The sequence below is a fragment of the Nerophis ophidion genome, linkage group LG12 (assembly GCF_033978795.1).
Source record: "Nerophis ophidion isolate RoL-2023_Sa linkage group LG12, RoL_Noph_v1.0, whole genome shotgun sequence".
Lineage (NCBI taxonomy): Eukaryota > Metazoa > Chordata > Actinopteri > Syngnathiformes > Syngnathidae > Nerophis > Nerophis ophidion.
In genome coordinates this window covers 11,517,105-11,540,488 of record NC_084622.1, presented here as the reverse complement: position 1 = coordinate 11,540,488, position 23,384 = coordinate 11,517,105, and the positions used below count along the sequence as shown (strand labels likewise).

At 39.3% G+C, this 23,384-nt stretch overlaps 1 protein-coding gene across 1 annotated transcript in view; it reads right to left on the bottom strand.

Moving 5' to 3' along the window:
* The window catches only part of grm3 (glutamate receptor, metabotropic 3), a 300,806-nt gene that overhangs the window by 2,934 nt on the left and 274,488 nt on the right, over nucleotides 1–23,384 (bottom strand). The window contains exons 11-14 of the mRNA XM_061916797.1: nucleotides 16,980–17,289; nucleotides 16,611–16,804; nucleotides 13,399–13,531; nucleotides 3,729–3,915 (exon numbers count right to left, since the gene is read on the bottom strand). Of these exons, the coding sequence (XP_061772781.1) occupies nucleotides 3,729–3,915; nucleotides 13,399–13,531; nucleotides 16,611–16,804; nucleotides 16,980–17,289 (824 nt within the window). The remainder of the gene's footprint in view (nucleotides 1–3,728; nucleotides 3,916–13,398; nucleotides 13,532–16,610; nucleotides 16,805–16,979; nucleotides 17,290–23,384) is intronic.

Below are 23,384 nucleotides of genomic sequence, written 5' to 3'. Positions count from 1 at the left end.
TACGTCACGTAGTGTCACTATCCACCAGTCACGTGGTGGCACAATCCACCAGTTACGTCATGTGGAGGCACTATCCCCCAGTCACGTAGTGTCACTATCCACCAGTCACGTGGTGGCACAATCCACCAGTTACGTCATGTATTGGCACTATCCCCCAGTCACGTAGTGTCACTATCCACCAGTCACGTGGTGGCACAATCCACCAGTTACGTCATGTGGTGGCACTATCCACCAGTCACGTGGTGGCACAAACCACCAGTTACGTCATGTGGTGGCACTATCCCCCAGTCACGTAGTGTCACTATCCACCAGTCACGTGGTGGCACAATCCACCAGTTACGTCATGTGGTTGCACTATCCACCAGTCACGTGGTGGCACAAACCACCAGTTACGTCATGTGGTGGCACTATTCCCCAGTCACGTAGTGTCACTATCCACAGTCACGTGGTGGCACAAACCACCAGTTACGTCATGTGGTGGCACGATCCACCAGTCACGTGGTGGCACAAACCACCAGTTACGTCATGTGGTGGCACTATCCACCAGTCACGTGGTGGCACAAACCACCAGTTACGTCATGTGGTGGCACTATCCCCCAGTCACGTAGTGGCACTATCCACCAGTCACGTGGTGGCACAAACCACCAGTTACGTCATGTGGTGGCACTATCCACCAGTCACGTGGTGGCACAAAGCACCAGTTACGTCATGTGGTGGCACTATCCACCAGTCACGTGGTGGCACAAACCACCAGTTACGTCATGTGGTGGCACTATCCCCCAGTCACGTGGTGGCACAAACCACCAGTTACGTCATGTGGTGGCACTATCCACCAGTCACGTGGTGGCACAAACCACCAGTTACGTCATGTGGTGGCACTATCCCCCAGTCACGTAGTGGCACTATCCACCAGTCACGTGGTGGCACAAACCACCAGTTACGTCATGTGGTGGCACTATCCACCAGTCACGTGGTGGCACAAACCACCAGTTACGTCATGTGGTGGCACTATCCACCAGTCACGTGGTGGCACAAACCACCAGTTACGTCATGTGGTGGCACTATCCCCCAGTCACGTAGTGTCCAACTATCCACCAGTCACGTGGTGGCACAATCCACCAGTTACGTCATGTGGTGGCACAATCCACAGGTCGCATCACGTCACATGGTGGCACTATCCACCGAGGCAGCTGAGCTAGGCGCATAACTTTTTTGAAACTAAAAGTGTGAACAAAGAAGGACATCTATAAAAGATTATCTCTGGAACACACCAGAGTATTTCAGGGACTCTGACAACCGCATTATATCGAACTTTGATTGTAACGTATTTTTCGGACTATAAGTCGCAGTTTTTCATAGTTTGGCCGGGGATGCGACTTATACTCCGGAGTGACTTATGTGTGAAATTATTAACACATCACCGTAAAATATCAATATTATTTATTTCATTCGCGGAAGAGACGAAGAAAATATCAGCAATCGTCACACACACGTCAACCAATAAGAATTCGGCGAGGGAGGGTCAAGGCAGAAGTGCATTGTGGGTCATGGAATGCTAACTGCTATATGCTATATGCTATATGCTACTGCCATAGCTATTAAAATGGATCATTTCATCGTTGGCGGTAACTTGTAAAAACTGAGAAGGGCTGAACAAAAATGGCACCGAAAAGTAAATCATGTACTGCAGATTATAAGCTGGACGTAGTGAAATATGCAGCAGAAAACGACAAGAGGAAGCAGCGCATACCTTTGGAGTTGGCAGAGTTGTTTAGAAGCGACATCGAGGAAGAATATTTCATGGGATTTAGCGAGTAGGAGTGACAGATTGTTTGGTAAACTTATAGCATGTTCTAGAACAGGGGTCACTAACGCGGTGCCCGTAAGGACCCGATGAGTCGCCCGCTGGCCTGTTCTAAAAATAGCTCAAATAGCAGCACTTACCAGTGAGCTGCCTCTATTTTTTAAATTGTATTTATTTACTGGCAAGCTGGTCTCGCTTTGCTTGACTTTTTTTTAATTCTAAGAGAGACAAAACTCAAATAGAATTTGAAAATCCAAGAAAATATTTTAGACTTGGTCTTGACTTGTTTAAATAATTTCATTTATTTTTTTACTTTGCTTCTTATAACTTTCAGAAAGACAATTTTAGAGAAAAAGTACAACCTTAAAAGGATTTAGGATTTTTAAACACATATACCTTTTTACCTTTTAAATTCCTTCCTCTTCTTTCCTGACAATTTAAATCAATGTTCAAGTTTTTTTTTTTATTGTAAAGAATAATAAATACATTTTTAATTCTTCATTTTAGCTTCTGTTTTTTCGCCAAAGAATATTTGTGAGATATTTCTTCAAACTTAGTATGATTAAAATTCTAAGTAATTATTCTGGCAAATCTAGAGAACCTTTAGAATCAAATTTAAATCTTATTTCAAAGTCTTTTGAATTTCTTTAAAAAATGTTGTTCTGGAAAATCAAGAATAAATAATGATTTGTCTTTGTTTTTAAATATAGCTTGGTCCAATTTGTTATATATTCTAACAAAGTGCAGATTGGATTTTAACCTATTTAAAACATGTCATCAAAATTCTAAAATGAATCTTAATCAGGAAAAATTACTAAATTTTCAAAAAGATTCAAATTAGCTAGTTTTCTCTTCATTTTTTTCGGTTGAATTTTGAATTTTAAAAAGTCGAAATTGAAGATGAACTATGTTTCAAAATAATATTTACATTTTTTTTCGTGTTTTCTCTTCTTTTAAACCGTTCATTGAAATATTTTTTCATCATTTATTCTCGACAAAAAACCTTGCGTAAAAGGAAGAAAAATGTACGACGGAATGACAGACAGAAATAGCCATTTTCTATACATACGGATTTATTCATTAAAGGTACATTGAGAAAATTTGCTATTTCTGGCAATTTATTTAAGTGTGTATCAAACTGGTAGCCCTTCGCATTAATCAGTACCCAAGAAGTAGCTCTTGCTTTCAAAAAGGTTGGTGACCCCTGCTCTATATGTTATAGTTATTTGAATATGTTACGTTAACATACCAGGCACCTTTTCCGTTGGTTATATATGTGTTTTTAATCATATCTGTTTTTGTATTGTTTTTTGTTTTTTAATATTGGTTTTATATTTATTTTTTGTTTATATTCAGTCATTGGTGGAGCATAATATTTTGTTTTTTTTAATACTGTTTTTAACATGGCTGTGCAGCACTTTGGAAACGTTATTGTTGTTTAAATGTGCTATATAAATAAAGTTGTTCACTATTCTTTATTTATTTTAAATTGTCTTTCAAATGTCAAATGTCTATTCTTGGTGTTGGATTTTGTCAAATAAATTTCCCCCAAAAATGCGACTTATACTCCAGTGCGACTTGTATATGTTTTTTTTCCTTCTTTATTATGCATTTTCGGCCCGGTGCGACTTATACTTCGGAGCGTCTTATACTCCGAAAAATACGGTATTATGTTTATTATTTCTTCTTTGACATTCCTCACCGTGGTCTTAAAACTAACATCGTGACTGTTGTCCTTTTATTGGTATGGCCAAAATACGAAGGACAGAATGCAAACTGACAGCAAGTCTCCTGATGACGGGTAAAAAGAAGGGGACCTAAAATTGATCCCTGGGGAACGCCTAATGTCATGTGTGCCTGAGGACCATTCTCAATAAACACATCAGTCTCTTTAAAAAAAAGGAGGCCGCCGCGCTGCACCTACCATGCGAGGCGTATGAGGTGGCCGCCGCCCCGCTGACGCTGACGCTGAAGCGATTGAGGTTGAGCCGGTGACTGGTCACGTTCTTCTGGGGCTGGAACATGATGATGTGGACCTTGGGCACAAACATGCAGCCCAGCACCACAAAGCCACTGAGGCTGACGGAGATGCACATGGTGGTGGTCTGAACCTGCACACACACACACACACGCAAAGCAATATTAAACAAGGAGGTTCCAACAAATAATGCTATTCATTCCAAAAATGATCACCACATTGGAAATAATATTGGAAAATAATGATTATTATCCATTTTTAGGGACCGAATGTCCCTAAGGTTTAATTCTTTATTATTATTATTCAGCACCTTCGCGCTGTAATTTGACCCCCTTAACATGCTTCAAAACTCACCAAATTTTACACACACGTTGGTATGGCGAACCTTGCCATCTTAGAATAAAAGCAAACCCCAAAAATTAAAATTGCGCTCTAGCGCCCCCTAGGAAAAACAGACAAACTGCTTCTAACTTCCGTTAGGAATGTGTACGGACACGAAACAAAAAGTTGTATGTAGGTCTCACTTAGACCTAGATTTCATACACTCACTTTCTTCAGCAAAAATCAACAGGAAGTTGGCAAAAACCCCTTCAAAACAAAATTTTCCTAAAAAATTTAATTTTTGCCTCTTGAGCTTTAATTTCACCCCCTTAAAATGCTTCAAAACTCAACAAACTCGACACACACATCAGGACTGGCGAAAATTGTGATCTAATAAAAACAAACAAACCCCAAAACTTTAAATTGCGCTCTAGGCGCCCCCTAGGAATAAAACAGACAAAACTGCTCCTAGGAAGAAAACACAGACAAAACTGCTTGTAACTTCCGTTAAGAATGTCGTACAGACATGAAACAAAAAGTTCTATGTAGGTCTAACTTAGACCTAGATTTCATACACTTACTTTCTTCTGCAAAAATCAACAGGAAGTTGGTAAAAAACCCTTCAAAACAAAATATTCCTAAAAAAATGTAATTTTTGCCTCTTCGAGCTGTAATTTGACTCCCTTAACATGCTTCAAAACTCACCAAATTTTACACACACATTGGTATGGCGAACCTTGCCATCTAATAATAAAATCAAACCCTAAAAATAAAAATTGCGCTCTAGCGCCCCCTGGAATAAAACACAGACAAAACTGCTCCTAGTAAGAAAACACAGACAAAACTGCTTGTAACTTCCGTTAGGAATGTCATACAGACATGAAACAAAAAGTTCTATGTAGGTCTCACTTAGACCTAGATTTCATACACTCACTTTCTTTAGCAAAAATCAACAGGAAGTTGGCAAAAAAAACCTTCAAAACAAAATGTTCCTAAAAAAATGTCATTTTTGCCTCTTCGAGCTGTAATTTGACTCACTTAACATGCTTCAAAACTCACCAAATTTTACACACACGTTGGTATGGTAAACCTTGCCATCTTATAATAAAAGCAAACCCCAAAAATCAAAATTGCGCTCTAGCGCCCCCTAGGAAAAAACAGACAAAACTGCTTGTAACTTTCGTTAGGAATGTCGTACAGACACGAAACAAAAGGTTGTATGTAGGTCTCACTTAGACCTAGATTTCATACACTCACTTTCTTCAGCAAAAATCAACAGGAAGTTGGCAAAAAACCCCTTCAAAACAAAATTTTCCTAAAAAAATGTAATTTTTGCCTCTTTGAGCTGTAATTTGACCCCCTTAAAATGCTTCAAAACTCAACAAACTCGACACACACATCAGGACTGGCGATGATTGATTGATTGATCTAATAAAAAACCAACAAACCCAAAACTTTAAATTGCACTCTAGCGCCCCCTAGGAATAAAACAGACAAAACTGCTCCTAGGAAGAAAACACAGACAAAACTGCTTGTAACTTCCGTTAAGAATGTCGTTCAGACATGAAACAAAAAGTTTCTATGTAGGTCTAACTTAGACCTAGATTTCATACACTCACTTTCTTCAGCAAAAATCAACAGGAAGTTGGAAAAAACCCCTTCAAAACAACATTTTCCTAAAAATTTTTAATTTTTGCCTCTTTGAACTGTAATTTGACTCCCTTAACATGCTTCAAAACTCACCAAATTTTACACACACATTGGTATGGCGAACCTTGCCATTTAATAATAAAACCAAACCCTAAAAATCAAAATTGCGCTCTAGCGCCCCCTAGGAATAAAACACAGACAAAACTGCTCCTAGTAAGAAAACACAGACAAAACAGCTTGTAACTTCCGTTAGGAAGGTCGTACAGACATGAAACAAAAAGTTCTATGTAGGTCTCACTTAGAACAACTTAGACCTAGATTTCATACACTCACTTTCTTCAGCAAAAATCAACACGAAGTTGGAAAAACCCCTTCAAAACAACCTTTTCCTAAAAAAATGTAATTTTTGCCTCTTTGAACTGTAATTAAACCCCCTTAAAATGCTTCAAAACTCAACAAACTTGACACAAACATCAGGACTGGCGAACATTGCGATCATATAAAAAACCAAACCCAAAACTCTAAATTGCACTCTAGCGCCCCCTAGCAATAAAACAGACAAAACTGCCTCCTAGGAAGAAAAACACAGACAAAACTGCTTGTAACTTCCGTTAAGAATGTCGTACAGACACAAAACAAAAAGGTCTATGTAGGTCTCACTTAGACCTAGATTTCATACAATCACTTTCCTTAGCAAAAATCAACAGGAAGTTGGCAAAAACCCCTTCAAAACAAAATGTTCCTAAAAAATGTCATTTTTGCCTCTTTGAGCTTTAATTTGACCCCCTTAAAATGCTTCAAAACTCACCATCAGGACTGGCGAACATTGCGATCATATAAAAAAACCAAACCCCAAAACCCTAAATTGCACTCTAGCGCCCCCCTAGGAATAAAACAGACAAAACTGCTCCTAGGAAGAAAACACGGACACAACTGCTTGTAACTTCCGTTAGGAATGTCGTACAGACATGAAACAAAAAGTTCTACATAGGTCTCACTTAGACCTAGATTTCATACACTCACTTTCTTTAGCAAAAATCAACAGGAAGTTGGTAAAAATCCCTTCAAAACAAAATGTTCCTAAAAAAATGTCATTTTTGCCTCTTTGAGCTTTAATTTGACTCCCTTAACATGCTTCAAAACTCACCAAATTTTACACACACATTGGTATGGCGAACCTTGCCATCTAATAATAAAACCAAACCCTAAAATAAAAATTGCGCTCTAGCGCCCCCTAGGAATAAAACACAGACAAAACTGCTCCTAGTAAGAAAACACAGACAAAACTGCTTGTAACTTCCGTTAGGAATGTCATACAGACATGAAACAAAAAGTTCTATGTAGGTCTCACTTAGACCTAGATTTCATACACTCACTTTCTTTAGCAAAAATCAACAGGAAGTTGGCAAAAAAAACCTTCAAAACAAAATGTTCCTAAAAAAATGTCATTTTTGCCTCTTCGAGCTGTAATTTGACTCCCTTAACATGCTTCAAAACTCACCAAATTTTACACACACGTTGTATGGCAAACCTTGCCATCTAATAATAAAAGCAAACCCCAAAAATCAAAATTGCGCTCTAGCGCCCCCTAGGAAAAAACACAGACAAAAAGTTCTACGTAGGTCTAACTTAGACCTAGATTTCATACACTCACTTTCTTCAGCAAAAATCAACAGGAAGTTGGTAAAAACCCTTCAAAACTAAATTTTCCTAAAAAATGTCACTTTTGCCTCTTTGAGCTTTAATTTCACCCCCTTAAAATGCTTCAAAACTCACCAAACTGGACACAAACATCAGGACTGGCGGAAATTGCGATGTAATAAAAAAAAAACTCAAAAACTCTAAATTGCGCTCTAGCGCCCCTTAGGAATAAAACAGACAAAACTGCTCCTAGGAAGAAAACACAGACAAAACTGCTTGTAACTTCCGTTAGGAATGTCATACAGACATGAAACAAAAAGTTGTATGTAGGTCTCACTTAGACCTAGATTTCATACACTCACTTTCTTCAGCAAAAATCAACAGGAAGTTGGAAAAAACCCCTTCAAAACAACATTTTCCTAAAAAATTTTAATTTTTGCCTCTTTGAACTGTAATTCAACCGCCTTAAAATGCTTCAAAACTCAACAAACTCGACACAAACATCAGGACTGGCGAACATTGTGATCATATAAAAAACCAAACCCCAAAACTCTAAATTGCACTCTAGCGCCCCCTAGCAATAAAACAGACAAAACTGCTCCTAGGAAGAAAACACAGACAAAACTGCTTGTAACTTCCGTTAAGAATGTCGTACAGACACAAAACAAAAAGGTCTATGTAGGTCTCACTTAGACCTAGATTTCATACACTCACTTTCTTTAGCAAAAATCAACAGGAAGTTGGCAAAAACCCCTTCAAAGCGAAATGTTCCTAAAACATGTCATTTTTGCCTCTTTGCGCTTTAATTTGACCCCCTTAAAATGCTTCAAAACTCACCAAACTGGACACACACATCAGGACTGGCGAACATTGCGATCATATAAAAAACCAAACCCCAAAACCCTAAATTGCACTCTAGCGCCCCCTAGGAATAAAACAGACAAAACTGCTCCTAGGAAGAAAACACGGACAAAACTGATTGTAACTCCCGTTAGGAATGTCGTACAGACATGAAACAAAAAGTCCTATGTAGGTCTCACTTAGACCTAGATTTCATACACTCACTTTTTTTTTTTTTTTTTTTAAGTTTTTTTTTTTTTTTATTAAATCAACACAAAAACACTCAAAACACACTTTCCATCAGTGCATCAACCCCCCAAAGAAAACCCCTCCCTCCCCCATTCACACCCAGCCACGCCCACTCACACAAAAAAGGGTTGTTTCTTTTTGCTACCAAAATGCTGGTTCCCACAACATATATAACACAGTCTGCAAGGGACACAGTCCCTGAAACACACATGATTGTGTGTGTCGCCGGTCCACTAACACTATCATTAATTACTATTTTTTATGTAATTGTTTTATATGATTTTACTTTCTTTTTTATCCCAAAAAAAATGTCATTGTTTTCCTTTTTTTTAAAATCTCATTTTATTTTATTAAAAAAATAAATAAAAAATAACCTTATCTTCATCAGACCAGGTTGTTAATGGAATTAGACTTGTCTAAAAGGTTTTTAAAACCAGGTCCAGCCCCCTAGGAATAAAACACAAAACTGCTCCTAGGAAGAAAACACAGACAAAACTGCTTGTAACTTCCGTTAGGAATGTTGTACAGACATGAAACAAAAAGTTATATGTAGGTCTAACTTATACCTAGATTTCATACACTCTCTTTCTTTAACAAAAATCAACAGGAAGTTGGCAAAAACCCCTTCAAAACAAAATGTTCCTAAAAAATGTCATTTTTGCCTCTTTGCGCTTTAATTTGACCCCCTTAAAATGCTTCAAAACTCACCAAACTGGACACACACATCAGGACTGGCGAACATTGCGATCATATGAAAAAAACAAACCCCAAAACCCTAAATTGCACTCTAGCGCCCCCTAGGAATAAAACAGACAAAACTGCTCCTAGGAAGAAAACACGGACAAAACTGCTTGTAACTTCCGTTAGGAATGTCGTACAGACATGAAACAAAAAGTTCTACGTAGGTCTCACTTAGACCTAGATTTCATACACTCACTTTCTTCAGCAAAAATCAACAGGAAGTTGGCAAAAAAAACCTTCAAAACAAAATGTTCCTAAAAAAATGTCATTTTTGCCTCTTTGAGCTTTAATTTGACTCCCTTAACATGCTTCAAAACTCACCAAATTTTACACACACATTGGTATGGCGAACCTTGCCATCTAATAATAAAACCAAACCCTAAAAATAAAAATTGCGCTCTAGCGCCCCCTAGGAATAAAACACAGACAAAACTGCTCCTAGTAAGAAAACACAGACAAAACTGCTTGTAACTTCCGTTAGGAATGTCATACAGACATGAAACAAAAAGTTCTATGTAGGTCTCACTTAGACCTAGATTTCATACACTCACTTTCTTCAGCAAAAATCAACAGGAAGTTGGCAAAAAAAACCTTCAAAACAAAATGTTCCTAAAAAAATGTCATTTTTGCCTCTTCGAGCTGTAATTTGACTCCCTTAACATGCTTCAAAACTCACCAAATTTTACACAAACGTTGGTATGGCAAACCTTGCCATCTAATAATAAAAGCAAACCCCAAAAATCAAAATTGCGCTCTAGCGCCCCCTAGGAAAAAACACAGACAAAACTGCTTGTAACTTCCGTTAGGAATGTCGTACAGACATGAAACAAAAAGTTCTACGTAGGTCTAACTTAGACCTAGATTTCATAAGCTCACTTTCTTCAGCAAAAATCAACAGGAAGTTGGTAAAAACCCCTTCAAAACTAAATTTTCCTAAAAAATGTCACTTTTGCCTCTTTGAGCTTTAATTTCACCCCCTTAAAATGCTTCAAAACTCACCAAACTGGACACAAACATCAGGACTGGCGAAAATTGCGATGTAATAAAAAAAAAAACTCCAAAACTCTTTTGCGCTCTAGCGCCCCTTAGGAATAAAACAGACAAAACTGCTCCTAGGAAGAAAACACAGACAAAACTAGTTGTAACTTCCGTTAGGAATGTCATACAGACATGAAACAAAAAGTTCTATGTAGGTCTAACTTAGACCTAGATTTCATACACTCACTTTCTTCAGCAAAAATCAACAGGAAGTTGGAAAAAAACCCTTCAAAACAACATTTTCATCAAAAATGTCATTTTTGCCTCTTCGAGCTGTAATTTGACTCCCTTAACATGCTTCAAAACTCACCAAATTTTACACACACATTGGTATGACGAAATTTGCCATCTAATAATAAAACCAAACCCCAAAAATCAAAATTGCGCTCTAGCGCCCCCTAGGAAAAAACACAGTAAAAACTGCTCCTAGGAAGAAAACACAGACAAAACTGCTTGTAACTTCCGGTAGGAATGTCGTACAGACAAAAAGTTCTATGTAGGTCTAACTTACACCTAGATCATACACTTACTTTCTTTATCAAAAATCAACAGGAAGTTGGCAAAAACCCCTTCAAAACAAAATTTTACTAAAAAAATGTAATTTTTGCCTCTTCGAGCTGTAATTTGACCCCCTTTAAATGCTTCAAAACTCACAAAACTGGACACACACATCAGGACTGGTGAAATTGCGATCTAATTAAAAAAAACCCCACAAAACTCTAAATTGCACTCTAGCGCCTCCTAGGAACAAAACACAGACAAAACTGCTCCTAGTAAGAAAACAAAGACAAAACTGCTTGTAACTTCTGGTAGGAATGTCGGAGAGACATGAAACAAAAACCTCTATATAGGTCTCACTTAGACCTACATTTTAATAATTGACATCCTTCAGCAAAAATCAACAAGAAGTTGGCAATTACCCTTTCAAAACAAAAGTTTTGTAAAAACCCGTCACCTTTTTTCAAACATTATGGGTGACGGAAAGAAGCACAAGTGTGACCCCAAGATGCAGGGACGATAGGTCACGTGATGGCACTAGCCACCGGTCGCGTCACGGCACTACCCACTGGTCGCGTCATGTCACGCGGTAGCATTATCCACTGGTCGCGTCATGTGGTGGCACTAGCCACCGGTCACGTCATGGCACTAGCCACCGGTCACATCATGGCACTAGCCACTGGTTGCGTCATGTCACGTGGTAGCACTATCCACTGGTCGCGTCGCGTCACGTCACGGAACTACCCACTGGTCGCGTCATGTCACGCGGTAGCACTATCCACTGGTCGCGTCACGGCACTACCCACCGGTCGCGTCATGTCACCCGGTAGCACTATCCACTGGTCGCATCACGTCATGTGGTGGCACTAGCCACCGGTCGCGTCACGCCACGGCACTACCCACTGGTCGCGTCATGTCACGCGGTAGCATAATCCACTGGTCGCGTCATGTGGTGGCACTAGCCACCGGTCACGTCATGGCACTAGCCACCGGTCACGTCATGGCACTAGCCACTGGTCGCGTCATGTCACGTGGTAGCACTATCCACTGGTCGCGTCACGTCATGTGGTGGCACTAGCCACCGGTCGCATCACGTCACGGCACTACCCACCGGTCGCGTCATGTCACCCGGTAGCACTATCCACTGGTCGCATCACGTCATGTGGTGGCACTAGACACCGGTCACGTCATGGCACTACCCACCGGTCACGTCATGTCACGCGGTAGCACTATCCACTGGTCGCATCACGTCATGTGATGGCACTAGCCACCGGTCATGTCACGTCACTAGCCACCGGTCGCGTCACATCACGCGGTGGCACTATCCACCGGTCGCGTCACATCATGCCGTGGCACTATCCACTGGTCGCGTCACGTCATGGCACTGTCCACCCGTCACGTCACGTGGTGGCACTATCCACCGGTCACGTGATGGCACTAGCCACCGGTCGCTTCAGGTCACGGCACTACACACTGGTCGCGTCATGTCACGCAGTAGCACTATGCACTGGTCGCGTCACGTCATGTGGTGGCACTAGCCACCGGTCGCATCACGTCACGGCACTACCCACCGGTCGCGTCATGTCACCCGGTAGCACTATCCACTGGTCGCATCACGTCATGTGGTGGCACTAGACACCGGTCACGTCATGGCACTACCCACCGGTCACGTCATGTCACGCGGTAGCACTATCCACTGGTCGCATCACGTCATGTGATGGCACTAGCCACCGGTCATGTCACGTCACTAGCCACCGGTCGCGTCACATCACGCGGTGGCACTATCCACCGGTCGCGTCACATCATGCCGTGGCACTATCCACTGGTCGCGTCACGTCATGGCACTGTCCACCCGTCACGTCACGTGGTGGCACTATCCACCGGTCACGTGATGGCACTAGCCACCGGTCGCTTCAGGTCACGGCACTACACACTGGTCGCGTCATGTCACGCAGTAGCACTATCCACTGGTCGCGTCACGTCATGTGGTGGCACTAGCCACCGGTCGCGTCATGTGGTGGCACTAGCCACCCGTCGCGTCATGTGGTGGCACTAGCCACCCGTCACGTCATGGCACTAGCCACCGGTCACGTCATGGCACTATCCACCGGTCGCGTCATGGCACTAGCCACCGGTCGCGTCATGGCACTAGCCACCGGTCGCGTCATGTCACGTGGTAGCACTAGCCACCGGTCGCGTCACGTCACGGAACTACCCACTGGTCGCGTCATGTCATGCGGTAGAACTATCCACTGGTCGCGTCACGTCATGCGGTGGCACTAGACACCGGTCGCGTCACGTCACGTCATGTGGTGGCACTAGCCACCGGTCGCGTCACGTCACGTCATGTGGTGGCACTAGCCACCGGTCGCGTCACGTCACGGCACTACCCACCGGTCGCGTCATGTCACCCGGTAGCACTATCCACTGGTCGCGTCATGTCATGTGGTGGCACTAGCCACCGGTCGCGTCACGTCACGCGGTGGCACTGTCCACCGGTCGCGTCACATCACGCGGTGGCACTGTCCACCGGTCGCGTCACATCACGCGGTGGCGCTATCCACTGGCCAGGTATTCCTATACATTTGAGCTCCAACGGCAAAAGAAGTCAAAGTTGAGGTGTGTGTTAAAGAAGTACCCTGTAGTCGCTGGACGTGACGTAGAAGATGGGGAGGAAGGCCAGCCAAATGATACAGGTGGTGTACATGGTGAAGCCAATAAACTTTGCCTCGTTGAAGTTCTCGGGACACTTCCTGGTCTTGAAGGCGTATCTAGAAGGGGATCAAAATGAGAATTAAATCAGGGTTGAAATTTTCCATCGCAAGGTGGCGATACTGGTGTTGATATCAACGTCTGGTCAGGACCTAAAAGCCTTGTATCAGTTTGGAAGGAGATGGGATCATCTGTGCAGTAATGAGAGTTCCATGGTTGATTGAGCAGTTTTTTACAGCCTTTTATGGGCAAAAAACATGTTCAAACGTTGTATTTGTGTTGTAAAATGACAAAACTTTTACTGTCAAATTAACGTCCCAACCCAACATTGATTAAATGTTGTATTTGTTTTGTAGAATATTGTTTGGGAAATGACCAAAATTCAACTGTCAAATCATCGTCTTAGATGTTGCCAAAAAGCATTTTGTTTCAATGTTGTATTTGTGTTGAGAAATGACAAAAATTCAACTGTCAAATCAACGTCACAACCCAACGTTGAAAAACGTTGTCAAAAAGTATGTTGTTTCAACATTGTATTCGTGTTGTAGAATAACCAAAATTCAATGGTCAAATCAACGTCACAACCCAACATTATATAAACTTTGTCAAAAAGCATGGTTTTTCCAATGTTGAATTTGTGTTGTAAAATGACCAAAATTCAACGGTCAAATCAACATCACAACTAAACATTGAATCAATGTTGTCAAAAAGCATGTTGTTCCAATGTTGTATTTGTGTTGTAAAATGACAAAAAATTCCAATGGTCAAATCAACATCCCAACCCAACATTGAATCAACGTTGTCAAAAAGCATGTTGTTCAAATGTTGTGTTTGTGTTGTAAAATGACCAAACTTCAATGGTCAAATAAACGTCACAACCTAACATTGTTTAAACGTTGTATTTGTGTTGTCGAATATTGTTTGGGAAATGACCAAAATTCAACGGTCAAATCATCGTTGCAACCCAACATTGATTAAACGCTGTCAAAAAGCATGTTGTTTCAACATTGTATTTGTGTTGTAAAAATGACCAAATTTCAATTGTCAAAACAACGTTAGAACCCAACATTGATTCAATATTGTCAAAAAGTATGTTTTTTCAATGTTGTATTTATGTTGTAAAATGACTATATTTTCAACAGTCAAATCAACGTCAGAACCCTACATTGAAAAAACGTATTCGTGTCGTACAATATTGTTTGTGAAATGACCAAAATTCAAATGGTCAAATCAACGTCATAAATGTTGTCAGTGTTGTTTCAATGTTGAATTTGTGTTGTAAAATGACCAAATTTCAATGGTCAAATCAACGTCACAACCCAACATTGATTAAACGTTGTCAAAAAGCATGTTGTTTCAATGTTTTGTGTTGTAAAATATTGGTTGTAAAATGACCAACATTCAACAGATAAATCAACATCACAACCCAACATTGAATCAACGTTGTTTAACGTTGTATTTGTGTTGTAAAATGACCAAATTTCAACGATCTAATAAACGTTAAAACCCAACATTGATTAAACGTTGTCAAAAAGCGTTGTATTTGTGTTGTAAAATGACCAAATGTCAATGCTCAAATCAACGTCACAACCCAACATTGAATCAACGTTGTATTTGTGTTGTAAAATGACCAAATTTCAACGATCTAATAAACGTTAAAACCCAACATTGATTAAACGTTGTCAAAAAGTGTTGTATTTGTGTTGTAAAATGACCAAATTTCAATGCTCAAATCAACGTCACAACCCAACGTTGAACAAACGTTGTCAAAATGCATATTTTAACGTTGTATTTGTGTTGTGGAATATTGGTTGGAAAATTGCCGAACTTTAATGGTCATATACACGTCCTAAATGTTGTAAAAAAAGCATGTTGTTTCAATGTTGAATTTGTGTTGTAAAATGACCAAATTTCAATGGTCAAATCAACGTCACAACCCAACATTGATTAAACGTTGTCAAAAAGCATGTTGTTTCAATGTTTTGTGTTGTAAAATATTGGTTGTAAAATGACCAACATTCAACAGATAAATCAACATCACAACCCAACATTGAATCAACGTTGTTTAACGTTGTATTTGTGTTGTAAAATGACCAAATTTCAACGATCTAATAAACCTTAAAACCCAACATTGATTAAACGTTGTCAAAAAGCGTTGTATTTGTGTTGTAAAATGACCAAATGTCAATGCTCAAATCAACGTCACAACCCAACATTGAATCAACGTTGTGTTTGTGTTGTAAAATGACCAAACTTCAATGGTCAAATAAACGTCACAACCCAACATTGATTAAACATTGTATTTGTGTTGTAGAATATTGTTTGGGAAATGACCAAAATTCAATGGTCAAATCATCGTCGCAACCCAACATTGATTAAACACTGTCAAAAAGCATGTTGTTTCAACATTTGTGTTGTAAAAATGACCAAATTTCAACGGTCTAATCAACGTCACAACCCAACATTGATTAAGCGTTGTCAAAAAGCGTTGTACTTGTGTTGTAAAATATTGGTAGTAAAATGACCAACATTCAACGGTCAAATCAACATCACAACCCAACATTGAATCAACATTGTTCAAATGTATTTGTGTTGTAAAATCACCAAATTTCAACGGTCAAATCAACGTCACAACCTAACTTTTAATAAACGTCAAAAAGTATGTTGCTTCAACGTTGTAAACGTCACAACCCAACATTGATTAGACGTTGTATTTGTGTTGCACAATATTGTTTGTAAAATGACCAAATTTCAATGGTCAAATCAACGTCACAACCCAACGTTGAACAAACGTCAAAATGGATGTTGTTTTAACATTGTATTTGTGTTGCGGAATATTGGTTGGAAAATGACCCAATTTCAATGGTCAAATACACGTTGGAACCCAACATTGAATACAAGTTGTCAAAAAGCATTTTGTATCAACGTTAGGTTTGAGTTGTTTAATGTCGGGACCTAATTCAACAAGTTCTCAACGTTGTTTCAATGTCTTGTGCCTGCTGGGTGGCTGCTAGTGAAGGAGTTGTACGAGACGGCAGGAAGTGGTGTCCACTCACACAGTACACAGGATGACCAACAGGAAGTGGTGTCCACTCACACAGCACACAGGATGACCAACAGGAAGTGGTGTCCACTTACACAGTACACAGGATGACCAACAGGACGTCGTAGCCTAGCGACATCAGCATGCTGGTGTCGCGCACGTTGCACTTGAGGATGACCGTCTGCCGCCGTTCTGGCAAAGTGAAACGTCGCGTACCTGGAACTTCCAGCAGCAGCCACACTGACACCATCACTAACTGCACGGAAATGAGGCTCAGACAGATGAAGACCTGGAGACAAAAGGGACACTTCATCAGGTACACTTTTCTGTACAGACACCATTATTTGGCTGTTATCTATCAAGTTTTCTGAGTTTGTTGCTAATATAGTGACGCATGCAGATAATATAATTATAATGGGGGATTTTAATAATAAATGGACACACGTTGCGATGCCTTCACTGACCTGAGAGGATGGGCTGATGAAGCGCGGCCTCACTGTGCCCGCCCCGTCTTTCACCCCGCTGAAAATCCTGGCGATTCGGTTGGTTTTGGTGAGGAGCGCCGAGTAGCACACGGCGAACGACGTGCCCAGGCCGAGGCGGCGCAGGGCGCAGATGGCGGGCGACGGCTTGGCCAGGAAGAGGAAGGTCATGGCGTAGGACATGAAGACGCCCAGGAGGAGGATGTAGCACAGTTCTCGACCCGACGCCTTCACCAGCGGCGTGTTGTTGTGTCGTATGAACACCCAGAACACGAGGCCGGTGCACATGAACCTGGAAGGCGAGGAAGAGGGTTTTACATCCTGCCTTCATCTCAACATGTAAACACCGGAAGTCTGCCCAGATTCCGGAATTGTATGCTAAAAATGAAAATAGTACGGGGTTTAAATGTACAGTAACACACTGTGAAAATAACAGCTGTAGATTTTACGGTAAAATAACAGTTTTTTTAATTTGTAGAAGTTGTAAAAAAACAACACTGTACATTTCACAGTAAAAATATGGAGACGGAATTGCCAGGTTTTTTTTAAAACCGTGGAATCAATTTTTTTATTCATTTTTTGCAGTGTAGTAAATGAATGCCCTTTTCCCAATGGAGTGTCCGGTTTCCACTCGGGATGTGTTGATGGATCAGCCATCGACATGTATCAGCCGATTTTTGTAAAAAACAAAAAACTAAGTATGTGATCAGCATCGCCGATTAATTAATTTTATTGCCTTTATTTGTAGTTTCCCCGTTGACAAGCAGCTAGCAGTTAATGATGTGTCTCCATACACAGTGTGGAGGCGTTCCGTACAAACAATCACTTCCATCCGGGCAAATAGACTGCATCATTTTTGTATCTGAAGTATCATTATCCCTTTTACTGAAGGACGGGCCTGAACATATCAGAATAAGGAACACTTTTGTATATTGACTTGATATTATTACACTATCAATGGCAAAGTCCATCTATTAATGCTAACTATAATTGAATGTACAAACCCCGTTTCCATATGAATTGGAAAATTGTTTTAGATGTAAATGTAACAGAATGCAATGATTTGCAAATCATTTTCAACCCACATTCAGTTGAATATGCTACAAAGACAACAAATTTGATGTTCAAACTGATAAACATTTTTTTTTGTGTGCAAATAATCATTACTTTTAGAATTTGATGCCAGCAACACGTGACAAAGAAGTTGGGAAAGGTGGACATAAATACTAATTCAGTTGAGGAATGCTCATCAAACACTTATATGGAACATCCCACAGGTGTGCAGGCTAATTGGGAACAGGTGGGTGCCATGATTGGGTAGAAAAGCAGCTTCCATGAAATCCTAAGTAATTTACACACAAGGAAGGGGCGAGGGTCACCACTTTGTAAGCAAATTGTCGAACAGTTTTAGAGCAACATTTCTCAACGAGCTATTGCAGGGAATTTAGAGATTTTACCATCTACGGTCCGTAAAATCTTCAAAATGTTCAGAGAATCTGGAGAAATCACTGCATGTAAGCGATGATATTACGGACCTTTGATCCCTCAGGCGGTAGTGCACCCCAAAAAACGTCATCAGTGTGTAAAGGATATCACCACATGGGCTCAGGAACACTTCATAAAATCACTGTCAGTAACTACAGTTGGTCGCTACATCCGTAAGTGCAAGTTAAAACTCTTAATATGCAAAGCCAAACCCATTTATCAACAACACCCTGAAATGCCGCCGGCTTCGCTGGGCCCGAGCTCATCTAAGATGGACTGATGCAAAGTGGAAAAGTGTTCTGTGGTCTGACAAGTCCACATTTCAAATTATATTTGGAAACAGAGGACGTGGTGTCCTCCAGAACAAAGACGAAAATAACCATCCGGATTGTTATAGCGCAAAGTTCAAAAGCCAGCATCTGTGATGGTATGGGGGTGTATTAGTGGCCAAGGCATGGGTAACTTACACATCTGTGAAGGTACCATTAATGCTGAAAGGTCCATACAGGTTTTGGAGCAACATATGTTGTCATCCAAGCAACGTTATCATGGACGCCCCTGCTTATTTCAGCAAGACAATGCCAAGCCACGTGTTACAACAGCGTGGCTTTGTATTAAAAGAGTGCGGGTACTTTCCTGGCCCGCCTGCAGTCCAGACCTGACTCCTATCGAAAACGTGTGGCGCATTATGAAGCGTAAAATACGACGGCGGAGACCCCGGACTGTTGAACGACTGAAGCTCTACATAAAACAATAATGAGAAAGAATTCCACTTTCAGAGCTTCAACAATTAATTTCCTCAGTTCCCAAACGTTTATTGAGTGTTGTTAAAAGAAAAGGTGATGTAACACAGTGGTGAACATGCCCTTTCCCAACTACTTTGGCACGTGTTGCAGCCATGAAATTCGAAGTTATTTATTATTTGCAAAAAAAAAATAAAGTTTTTGAGTTTGAACATCAAATATCTTGTCTTTGTAGTGCATTCAATTGAATATGGGTTGAAAAGGATTTGCAAATCATTGTATTCCGTTTATTTTTACCATCTAACACAATTTCCCAACTCATATGGAAACGGGGTTTGTAATCAAGCTAGCATTTTTGTTAGGAAATATGCTAACGCCTTTACAAGTGTCCGTGTCAGTATTAATAACTCACAATGGCATTCTTTTTTGTATTGGGTCAGTTTCACAAATTCACCAAAGCTTCCAAAGCCAGTGGATCCATAACGATGACTTCCGTTTTGTTTGAACAGCCATTTTACTGCCCTGCGACAGGCACTGTTTGGAAACAATTAAGGTATTCCAATTAACATTTGCAAAATATTTCCGTGTAAATAACTCATTTCACAACCTATATATCGGCAGTTTATGGTCCAGTGCGGCTAATACTTTTAATTCCAAGTTTTATAATATAATTAAATCATATACTATGTGTGATGTCTGGAATATGTTAGTGTTTTCATGCATGTTTCTATGCGCTTTCATAATGTAATCAAGCTAGCATTTTTGTTAGCAAATATGCTAACGCCTTTACAAGTGTCCGTGTTAGTATTAATAACTCACAATGACATTCTTTTTGTATTGTGTCAGTTTCACTAATTCACCAAAGCCAGTGGGTCTATAAGTATGACTTCCGTTTTGTTTGATCAGCCGTTTTACTGCCCTGCAACAGGCACTGTTTGGAAACAATTACGGTATTCCAATTAACATTTGCAAAATATTTACGTGTAAATAACTAATTTCACATTTTATATATCTGTGGCTTATAATCCAGTGCGGTTTATACTTGTAATTCCAAGTTTTTCAATATAACTAAAACAATTTATATTTACTTAAGTGTCCCATGTGTGATGTCTCTAAAATGTTAGTGTTTTTATGCATATTTGAACGCACTTTTGTCATGGTATCAAGCTAGCATTGTTAGCAAATATGCTAATGCCTTTACAAGTGTCCGTGTTAGTATTAATAACTCACAATGACATTATTTTTGTGTTTTGACAGTTTCACAAATTCACCAAAGCTTCCAAAGCCAGTGGGTCCATAACGATGACTTCTGTTTTGTTTGATCAGCCGTTTTACTGCCCTGCGACAGGCACTGTTTGGAAACAATTACGGTATTCCAATTAACATTTGCAAAATATTTCCGTGTAAATAACTCATTTCACATTTTATATATCTGTGGCTTATAATCCAGTGCGGTTTATACTTGTAATTCCAAGATTTCAATATAACTAAAACAATTTATATTTACTTAAGTGTCCCATGTGTGATGTCTCTAAAATATTAGTTTTTATGCATATTTGAACGCACTTCTGTCATGTGATCAAGCTAGCATTGTTAGCAAATATGCTAACGCCTTTACAAGTGTCCGTGTTAGTATTAATAACTCACAATGACATTCTTTTTTGTATTGTGTCAGTTTCACAAATTCACCAAAGCCAGTGGGTCCATAAGTATGACTTCCGTTTTGTTTGATCAGCCGTTTTACTGCCCTGCAACAGGCACTGTGTGGAAACAATTACGGTATTCCAGTTATTATTTACAAAATATTTCCGTGTAAATAATTCATTTCACATTTTATATATCTGTGCCTTATAATCCAGTGCGGTTTATACTTCTAATTCCAAGTTTTTCAATATAACTAAAACAATTTATATTTTTCAGTGTCCCATGTGTGATGTCTCTAAAATGTTAGTGTTTTATGCAAATTTGAACGCACTTCTGTCATGTAATCAAGATAGAATTGTTAGCAAATATGCTAACGCTTTCACAACTGTCCGTGTTAGTATTAATAACTCACAATGACATTCTTTTTGTATTTTGACAGTTTCACAAATTCACCAAAGCTTCTAAAGCGATGACTTCTGTTTTGTTTGATCAGCCGTTTTACTGCCCTGCGACAGGCACTGTTTGGAAACAATTAAGGTATTCCAATTAACATTTGCAAAATATTTCTGTGTAAATAACTCATTTCACATTTTATATATCTGTGGTTTATAATCCAGTGTGGTTTATACAAGTAATTCCAAGTTTTTCAATATAACTAAAACAATTTATCTTTACTTAAGTGTCCCATGTGTGATGTCTCTAAAATGTTAGTGTTTTTATGCATATTTGAACGCACTTCTGTCATGTAATCAAGCTAGCATTGTTAGCAAATATGCTAACGCCTTTACAAATGTCTGTATTATAATTAATAACTCACAATGACATTCTTTTTGTATTTTGACAGTTTCACAAATTCACCAAAGCTTCCAAAGCCAGTGGGTCCATAACGATGACTTCTGTTTTGTTTGATCAGCCGTTTTACTGCCCTGCAACAGGCACTGTTTGGAAACAATTACGGTATTCCAATTAACATTTGCAAAATATTTCCGTGTAAATAACTAATTTCACATTTTATATACCTGTGGCTTATAATCCAGTGCGGTTTATACTTGTAATTCCAAGTTTTTCAATATAACTAAAACAATTTATTTTTACTAAAGTCTCCCATTTGTGATGTCGCTAAAATGTTAGTGTTTTTATGCATATTTGAACGCACTTCTGTCATGTAATCAAGCTAGCATTGTTAGCAAATATGCTAACGCATTTACAACTGTCCGTGTTAGTATTAATAACTCAAAATGATATTTTTTTGTATTTTGACAGTTTCAAAAATTCATCAAAGCTTCCAAGGCCAGTGGGTCCATAAGTATGACTTCCGTTTCGTTTGATTAGCCGTTTTACTGCCATGCAACAGGCACTGTTTGGAAACAATTAAGGTATTCCAACTAACATTTGCAAAATATTTCTGTGTAAATAACTCATTTCCCATTTTATATATCTGTGCCTTATAATCCAGTGCGGTTTATACTTGTAATTCCAAGTTTTTCAATATAAGTAAAACCATTTATATTTACTTAAGTGTCCCATGTGTGATGTCTCTAAAATGTTAGTGTTTTTATGCAAATTTGAACGCACTTCTGTCATGTAATCAAGCTAGAATTGATAGCAAATATGCTAACGCCTTTACAACTGTCCGTGTTAGTATTAATAACTCACAATGACATTCTTTTTGTATTTTGACAGTTTCACAAATTCACCAAAGCTTCCAAAGTGATGACTTCTGTTTTGTTTGATCAGCCGTTTTACTGCCCTGCGACAGGCACTGTTTGAAAACAATTAAGGTATTCCAATTAAAATTTGCAAAATATTTCTGTGTAAATAACTCATTTCACATTTTATATATCTGTGGCTTATAATCCAGTGTGGTTTATACATGTAATTCCAAGTTTTTCAATATAACTAAAACAATTTATCTTTACTTAAGTGTCCCATGTGTGATGTCTCTAAAATGTTAGTGTTTTTATGCATATTTGAACGCACTTCTGTCATGTAATCAAGCTAGCATTGTTAGCAAATATGCTAACACCTTTACAAATGTCTATGTTATTATTAATAACTCACAATGACATTATTTTTTGAATTGTGTCAGTTTCACAAATTCACCAAAGCTTCCAAAGCCAGTGGGTCCATAACGATGACTTCTGTTTTGTTTGATCAGCCGTTTTACTGCCCTGCAACAGGCACTGTTTGGAAACAATTAAGGTATTCCAATTAACATTTGCAAAATATTTCCGTGTAAATAACTCATTTCACATTTTATATATCTGTGGCTTATAATCCAGTGCGGTTTATACTTGTAATTCCAAGTTTTTCAATATAACTAAAACAATTTATATTTACTAAAGTCTCCCATGTGTGATGTCTCTAAAATGTTAGTGTTTTTATGCATATTTGAACGCACTTCTGTCATGTAATCAAGCTAGCATTGTTAGCAAATATGCTAACGCCTTTACAAGTGTCCGTGTTAGTATTAATAACTCACAATGACATTCTTTTTTGTATTGTGTCAGTTTCA